Source organism: Chrysochloris asiatica, unplaced genomic scaffold, assembly GCF_000296735.1.
Source record: "Chrysochloris asiatica unplaced genomic scaffold, ChrAsi1.0 scaffold00154, whole genome shotgun sequence".
NCBI lineage: Eukaryota > Metazoa > Chordata > Mammalia > Afrosoricida > Chrysochloridae > Chrysochloris > Chrysochloris asiatica.
This window is the reverse complement of record NW_006408672.1, coordinates 6918206-6927371: the sequence shown is the minus strand read 5'-3', so window position 1 is coordinate 6927371 and position 9166 is coordinate 6918206. Positions and strand designations below refer to the sequence as shown.

The 9166-nt window shown below is 41.2% G+C and overlaps 1 protein-coding gene across 1 annotated transcript in view; it reads left to right on the top strand.

The window, feature by feature from the left end:
• IGSF5 (immunoglobulin superfamily, member 5) overlaps nt 1-7921 on the top strand; it is a 61127-nt gene extending 53206 nt beyond the window's left edge. Inside the window, exons 7-9 of the mRNA XM_006870861.1 lie at nt 5205-5305; nt 7124-7200; nt 7835-7921. Of these exons, the coding sequence (XP_006870923.1) occupies nt 5205-5305; nt 7124-7200; nt 7835-7921 (265 nt within the window). The remainder of the gene's footprint in view (nt 1-5204; nt 5306-7123; nt 7201-7834) is intronic.
• Nucleotides 7922-9166: the final 1245 nt, after the last annotated feature.

Here is a 9166-nt window from a genome sequence, read left to right as displayed (position 1 = left end):
TTCCATCAATTCCTGGTGCCTTTTCCTTTGCCAATTCCTTCAATGCACCTTGGACTACCTCTTTCAGTATCATTGGCTCTTGGTCATATGTGAGAGTCAGAATCAAGTAGACTTTTGGTTTTTGGGGTTTTGTGATATATTTGACTTGCCCTGTGATCACTTACAAACATGTGCTTGATTAGTTCTGGTGGTGCAGTGGTTAAATACTCAGCTGGCAACCAAAGTGTTGGCGGTTCGAATCCACCAACCCTCTGGGAGACAGATGTGGCAATCTGTTACCATTGTTATTTAGTGCTGTTGAGTCGATTCTGACTAATAAAGACCCAAGGAGCAGCTGGTGGGTTTGAACTGCAGATCTTATGGTTCGAAGTCCAGCGTTCATCCTACTGCGCCACACCAGGAGTCCAGTGGGGCAGTTATACTCTGTTATAAGGTGGCCAGGAGTCTGTCTGTACCAACTCCATGGCACTGAGGTTTATTTTTTCAGTCTAGCTTTTGTAACTTGTTCCACAAGAGGGCACTGTGCACCACTACTGCTGTTCTAGCTAAAGTCAAGGCTAGGAACTCAGGTACCATTTCTGTTATTTTGCCTCAGATAGTGTTTAGTACTAGAAATGACCCATAAGGGTAGATACATTCTCTTTCTCATTTAATGCTGGACCACAGGAACCTAAACATGACTGGCATATTGAACTGAATTGAATGGAAACACCCAGCCCAATGTTCCATTGAGTGGATACACAAAACATTTTACCATTTCAAGTACTGCACTGCTGCTCTTGATTTCCTTTTCCTTTGTTTGTGTGTGTGATTTGGGTGAAAATTCACAGAGCAAATTAGTTTTCCATCTCCAAATACTATTTTAAACGAAACAGTCAAAGATCCTATAGAAACTTCTGGGCCAGTGGAGCAGAGTAAAAACTAGCTGGATGACTGACCAGACTGACCCATTAGTTAGTATCACTGCTTAGACAACAAAGCTGGGGACTGAAATAATTCCTATTGTTTCCAGCATTCCAGAAGTCATGGCCAACACTTTAGAGGTGACTAAGTCAGAGCTCTGGCTCATAGTGGTTACAGGTTGGGCTGCTAATCTCATGGTCAGCAGTTCGAAGCCACCAGCCATTCTGTGGGAGAAACATGAGACTTTCTGCTCCTATAAAGAGTCACAGCCTCAGAAACCCTACATAGGGTTGCTGTAAGTTAGAACTGATTAGACAGCATTTAACAACAACAATAACAGCGTGTCAGAGGCTTGGTACCAACTCAACAGTACTTAACAACAAGTCAGAGGCGTGTGATAATGCTTTTAGATGCCATAGAGTTGGTTCTGACTCATAGTGACCCTATGCACAACAGAACCAAATGCTACCTGTGTCTGCCTCACAGTTGTTATACTTGAGCCCACTGCTACTGCCACTGTGCCAATCCATCTTGTTGGGGTACTTCCTTGTTTTTTTTTGCTGACCCTCCACTTTACTAAGCGTAATGTCCTTCTCCAGGGACTGGTCCCTCCTGATAACGTTTCTGAGGTATGAGAGATGAAGTGTGGCCACCCCTGGCTTCTAAGAATCATTCTGGCTGTACTTCCAACACAGGCTGGTTTGTTTTTCTGGCAGGCCAAGGTACTTTTACTATTCATCTCCAACACCGTGACTCAAATGCATGAATTCTTCTATGGTCTTCCTTGTTCACTGTCAAACCTTCACATACACATAAGGCTATTGAAAATGCCATGGCTTGGGTCAGGCATGAGTTCAAACTGACAGCTCTGCTCTTGAACACTTCAAAGAGGTCTTGTGCAGCAAAATTTGCCCAATGCAATGCGTTATTTGACCTCTTGACTGCTGCTTCTTTAAGTGTTGATTGTAGATGCAAGCAAAATGAAGTCTTAGACAACTTGAATCTTGTTGTATTGATCAAGATGATAATGGGTCCAGTGTTGAATTTTTTTTTCTTCTTCTTTACATTGCTTTCAGCAAGCAAGGTTGTATCATCTGTATATTGCAGGTAATTAATGATAAGCAATTGAAATATCTGCAATCTTTACCTAACCAAAAATTCACGAAGGAGAGGGACTTTTAGACTATGGTGACATGGGGGTGCTATAACAAGACCACATCTAGTTCTCAGTGTTCTATGAGATTTTGCAGTTTATTTTAAGATTGGGACTTTAAAATACCTTTAGGCTATGCATTGTAAATGAGGATGTGTGCAGTCATCCTGTGACAGATACTATTCATTTTCCATCTGACCTCAGCGACCTCCTGGTAAGGATGTGATTTGTAGAAAGGCAACTGTCCTCTGAGAACACCACAAAACAGCAAAACCAAGCAATCTGAAAACCCATATCTTTTGGGGCAAGAGAAAATGGACCCTGTTTATTATTCCAATGTTTCTTTTGAGTGTCGTCACTGGCAAGACCCAAGCCTGGTCCTTGGGTTTGCAGTTCTTGACAGAATTATTGTCTTCCATTTCTGGTTTCTGGGGTCATAAGCGGCTTTCATAGGACAGTGATAAACAGCTTTTCAGAGCAGTGAGTAGAGTAATGTTTTATGAAGTGCTGTTGAGTTCCAACTCATAGCAACCCCGTATGGGGTTTCCAAGGAGTAACTGGTGAGTTTGAACCACTGACCTTGTGGTTTAAACTGACCTTGAGGTCGATGTATTATTGTTGTTAAGTGACATCAACTCAGTTCTGACTCATAGTGACCCCATATAGGGTTTCCAAGGAGTAACTAGTGGGTATGAACTGCCAACCTTTCAGTTAGCTGTCCAGTGCTTATCTTACAGCACCACACAGTTGCTGTTAAGTACTGTTGAGTTGGTGCTGACTCATAGCAACATTGCACAGGGTTTTCAAGGAGTGGCTGGTGAATTTGAACCACTGACTTTATGGTTCAAACTAACTGTGGTCCAGTCCTTCTCCTACAGCATCACAGCAGGACTTCTCAAATTGTCCCCCAAGTCATGGCAACAAAGTAGAACTGCTCCATAGGGTGTTCTTGGCTATAATCTTCATATGGAGCTCTGGTAGCATAGTGGTTATGAATCGGGCTGCTAACCTCAGGGTCAGCAGTTCGAAACTACCAGCTGTTCCACAGGAGAAAGATGAGGCTTTCTGCTCCCGTAAAGATTTAGATTTACAGCCTTGGAAACCCTGTACAGGGTCACTATGAGTTGGAACCCACTCCACAGCATATAGCAATAACAATCTTCATAAACATAGATTGCCAGATCTTTCTTCCATGGTGACATGGGGTGTATTTGAACGGTCAATTTTTGAGTTAACAGCTGATTATAAACCACTTGCTCCACTGAAGCTCCTAATAGTAACACTGTTGCTGTTCTTGTGAGCTACTGAGTTGTGCAGACTCATAGTGACCCTATATTGTGCTTCCGAGGCTATAAATCTTTTTTGGAACAGAGAGCATATCTCTCTCCCACAGAGCAGCTGGCATATTTGAACTGCCAACCCTGCAGTTAACAACCCAATGCATAACCCACTACACCATCAGTGTTCCCAATATTAACCTTGTTAAAATTCATTAAAAATCCATGCTTAGCAGCCAGGCACTTAACCGGTATGCCACCAGGGGTCTTTATTTTATATAAACTTTATAGAAATTGAATCATATCATATGTGCTTATTCCTGCCTGTCTTGAATTTTATACTAAAAGTTTATTCAGATTGTTGACTAATATGCAGACTGTTTATATTCTGCTTATATATGCTATCATATTTTGTCCATACACTCACACTGCAGTTCATCCGTTTTCCTGATCATGGACATTTGGATAGGATTCAGGTTGGGGCCATCACAAATAGTGTGGTTTTGCACACTCATATACATATCTTGATGTAGCGCTGTGGGTTAATGGTCTGAACTGCAAAGTTGGTTTGAATCACAAGGTCGGCGATTCAAGCTCACCAACTGCTCCTCAGAAACCCTATATAGGGTCACTATGGGTCGGAACCAACTCGACAGCACTTAACAACAACATACCTATCTTTTAGTGAACAAATTTCCTATTTGTGATTCTGTTGGCTATATATCTAGTAGGGAAGGCTGGGTTGGAGGGTAGGCCTGGTTAGTTACAGATAATACTGCCACACGGTTTTCCAAAGTAGGTGTTCTAGTTTAGATTTTCACTAGCTTTTATAGTTGGTATAGTATTTCATCTTAGAGATATATCATGACTTATTTTATTAGTCCCTTATTGTTGGATATGGAGTCCCTGAGTGACGCAGATGGTTCAGTATGTGGCTACTAACAGACAAATTGGCAGTTCAAATCCACTGGAGTTGCCTTGGAAGAAAGACCAGACGATCTACTACTGAAAGATCACAGTCTTGAAAACCTTATGGAGTACAATTTTACTTTGAAGCACATGGGTTATCATTTGTTGGACACATGGATCATTTGCAGGTTTTGATATAATATATAACTTATAAAGGGGCATACTTTCAAGTAAATTTTTACACATGTCCTTGATTATTTTCCTAGAATAAATTGTTAGAGGTTAGGTTTGAATTTTCCAATTGAGTATGAATATTTCTAATTCTTTATATATTGTTGTTGCTGTATAGTTCCTTAGAGTCAGTTTTGACTCAGAGCAACCCTGTATAGGGTTTCTGAGGAATGACTGGTAGCTTTGAACCACCAACCTTATGTTTAGCAGTCTAGTGCTTGTCCTACAGTGCTTCCTTTCCTCTAGGAAACTGCACTAAGTTTTACTTTACTTCAGGGGTTAGCACAGATTTTTCTAAAAAGGGCCAGATAGTAAATATTTTTGCATATGATCAAATACATGGTCTCTTTCACAATCACTTAATGCTGCTGTTGTAACTTGAGAGTAGCCATAGACATTTGAAAACAAATAGGTATGGCTGTGTTTCAATAAAACTTTATTTACAAAACTAGGCAGTGGGTTGTATTTGGTCTCTGGGTCATAATTTTCAAATCCCTGCTTAATTTGCTCATTGGAGTCCATGTACCTATCATGATAAAGCTCCTCTTTTCCCACCATGGGAGCTCACTGTCTGAGAGTCCCACTCTAATGCTCACCAACTCCTTAGAAGGCAGCAGCTAAGCTGTGGACTTGCCCTAAGTTCTATATGTCAGTGTGCTCTGAGTATAACACTTTGAGTCAAATATTCACTGCTGATTAGTATTTCATTTCTTTAACTGGTCCAATTCTAGGAAGTCTGCAAATGTGAAAACAAACACAGAAAACACCGAGACAAAGACAAAAACTGGAAATGAAAACTATGGCTACAGTTCAGTGGAGTCAAGGACCACACGTGAGTGAACATGTTGGCCAAGAGGATGGCCTCCGAAGAAGGTGTTGGAATAGAGAGGGGTGAAACAGCAATGGTGCAAGGCAGAAAGTTGAGGGATTCATGGTCATAGCTTTATGTTGAGGGTAATTTTTGAAAGATGGAGATATTCTAGGACTATTCTAGGAATAGAATAGCAGTAAAATTTCACCTGTTTGTCTAAATCTTGGAGTTTTAAAACATATTTCCTTCTTTTTCTTTGTGAGTTGGCTTCTACCTTAAAGTGTAAGAGGAGGCACCTTAATACCTTAGGAATAAGTTCCCCAGAATTTCAACTGTTGTTGTTGTTATGTGCCTTTGATTCAGTTCTGGTTTACAGTCACCGTGTGCACAACAGAATTTTGGTGTTGGGCTGTAGGACATGCATTGGGCTGCTAATTGCAAGGCCAGAAGTTCAAATGTACCAGCCACTCCTCAGAAACCAGCGTTTCAGCCCCTGTGTCAGTCCTTCTAGTTGGGGGTCTTCCTCTTTTTTCCCTTCCCTTCTACCTTACCAAGCATTATATCCTTCTCCAGGGACTGGACCTTCCTGCCAACATGTCGAATGTATAAGAGACAAAGTCTCACCATCATTGTTTCTAAGTATGAGAAGAATCATCTTAATATCTTGGGAATAGTTTCCCCCAGTTTCAAATAGTTTATAATAAAACTGAAACTGAGCAAGAAATCTGTTTCTAGCAACTTTACAAACCAAGTTTTTTTTTTTTTCTTTTTTTGGTAGGATCTCATTTCCAACCTTTATAGAATGTAGTGTCACAAGCATATCATAAGCACTGCTTGAAGGCAATGTTACTTATAAGTGGCAGGGGTAGGATGTGACTCTAGGTTCCTTTAATAGGCCTGATGAAAGTTATATAAATGACTGAAAGGGTGCCTATCTCCCTTGTTAAAGTCGCCTAGCAAAGCAAATTTCATAGAAAGATTTTCTGCCAATCAACCCTTGCTGGGTAGCCAAAAAACACTTATTTATTTATTTTTTAACCATGATTGAGAATCTATCTTCAACAGACCCCCCTTTTTATTATTTTTTTCCATTTCACCACCTCTTCCTCCTAGCAGTTACCTCATGGGCAGTTACCACCTGACTGTCATTGGAGGCTTGTGTGCTACTGTGACAAAGAAAACATTTTATCAGAACTTCCAGAATAAGACAGACTAGGAAAAAAGCATGGGATGTATGTGCTTCTGGAAATGAGCCAGTGAAAGCCCTCTGGATCACAATGATCCAGTTCCACTGTGCATAGTGTCTCCAAGAGTTGGTGTCTGACTTCACAGCAGCCCCAAACAGCACATCTGCCATGTACATTCTTCAAAACATGCTTCGGAGTTTAAAGAAGCCCATAAGCATTGCTGTGACCTTTGGTAACCTGAATACAGCTACTTGTAGCATTTCCTGCAAGTGAATATGGATTCATTTGTATTTGAGCAGCTAATCAAGTAACTTGATCAAAATCTCAACCAAAACAGATCCCTTTTCCCCCTCTCTCTTAAATTTGCCTTTGGTCACTCTTTAAACCTCTGGATTCATCATGTGTCAGGATGAGACTGATGTGTCAAGAAAGGAATTTATTTTGAATCATTTGGCTATATTTTCTATTTCATTTAAATTAATAAAGATATAAAATTTTGTGAATTTTTTTACATAAGTATTTTTATGGTTAAGGATTATTTGAAGGTCAGGCTAGTAGATCAGAGCAAATGTATTTATTGACGCATCAGAATTGTTAAAGTACATGGCTTGATTTTTGTCACTATCACTCTAAAGTCATTCTTCTGTTGCAGAAATGACATCCTCCCTCCCTCCCAAGTCCAAAGAACTCAGTGTTCAGAAGCAACATAGCAGCAGGCATCCCTACCAGGTGAGCTAGATATTTCTTTTCTTCTTTTAGGAAATTTTTGGCTATATATACCATGAAGTCCTGGTGTGGTGTTGTAGGATAAGCACTGGACTGCAAAATGCAAGGTCATTGGTTTAAATCCACCAGCCACTCCTCAGAAACCCTCTATATGAACCAACTCCACGGCACTTAGCAACAACAAATAGATACCATACAGTTGCTATAGAGAGACTTTGACTCCTGGCAACCCCTTGTGTGTTAGAGTAGAACTGTGCTGCATAGGGTTTTCAATGGGTGATTTTTAGAACTAGATCATCAGGCACTTCTTCTGAGGCACTTTCCTGCAGACTTGAGTTTCTGACCTTTCAGATAGAAGCTGAGTGCTTTGACCTTTTGCATCCCTCAGGGGGCTCCTAATGAGTGGCTGTTGAGCTGATTCTGAGTCACAGTGAGGGTCCTTTGTTGTGCAGAGTAGAACTATTGTATGGCGGTATTCTTGGCTGTAATCTTTATGGAAGCAGATTACCAGGCATTTTTTTCTGTAACAATGTTGGATAGGTTTCAGTTGCCAACCTTTAGGTTAGTAGCTGATCACAAATCGCTTTTACTATCTAGATACTGCTTGGTGATTTTGTTTTTTCTTTTTTTTTTAAAGTGGTGCACGTTTTATGCTCATGATGGAACAACATTGTCTTTGCTCATCTCTGTATCAGTCACCTGTATCAATGCCTGGAGAGAATGAGGCTGAGACATGGAGTATATATTGCCCTTTGGGTAGGGCATGAGTTGACTTCACACTTACTCCATCTGAGTCAGCATTCTAATGAACAACATTTGTAATTTACTGCTGGTTTTCTTTGAATTAACATCTCCTAGGGCATGGTGGTAGTATAGTGGTTACGAATTGGGCTGAGAACCTTAAAGTCAGCGGTTCGAAACTACCAGCTGCTCCGCTGGAGAAAGATGAGGCTTTCTACTCCCGTAAGGATTTACACCCTCGGAAACCCTGTACAGGGTCACTATGGGTCGGAACCGACTCGACGGCACACAACAACAACAACAACAACAGGGCATGGTGTGGAGTCTTGGTGTGGCCCTGCAGAATAATGTGCTGGATCACAAAGTCAATTTGAACCACCAGGTCAGTGGTTCAAACCCACCGGTTGGTCTCTCCTCAGAAACCCTATACAGGGTCACTATAGGTCAGAACCTATTCAACGGCACTTAGCAACAACAGCTACAAGGACTGAGTGTAGCTCTATAGGATAAGCACTCATTGCAATGTTAGTTTGAGCTGCAAATTTGACCATTCAAATGTACCAGTTGCTCCTTGGAAACCCTATACACTGTCACTATGAGTTGGAACTGACACAATGGCATTGACAACAAAGGACTTAATACTAATCACCTCTGCTCTCCTGACTCACCAACATTTATAGGATGCTCACTTAAGGAGCTCTGATAGCACAGTGGTTACAAATCCGGCTGCTAACCTCAAGGTCAGCAGTTCAAAACTACTTTCCGCAAGAGAAAGATGAGGCTTTCTGCTCCCATAAAGATTTACAGCCTTGGAAACCCTGTGTAAGGTCACTATGAGTCGGAACCAACTCCACGGTATTTAACAACAACAACATATACACTTGGACCCTCAGAGACACGGCTCATGGAAGGATGTCGGGTGCTAGGTTTGGAACACGGTGGAGAAAATGTGGTCTCTGTGTACAAGTGGGCTTGAGAGCTGGAGCCATCCAGCCGGAGGGATTAAAGTTTAGGGGAGAGAGTGGGAGTCACACAGTGGATAATTTGCATCCCTGCAAGACTGGGATTACTATTAACTAAAATAGGGAATGTTGTAGATGGAGCAGATTTTAGGGGCAAAGAGCAGAAATTTAGTGTGGAAGTTGTTGGCTTTGAGATATGGCGATTTCAAGTACATAGTTGCATGCACCAGTCTGAGGAGATGCACAAGTTGTAGGTGTTGCTGGAC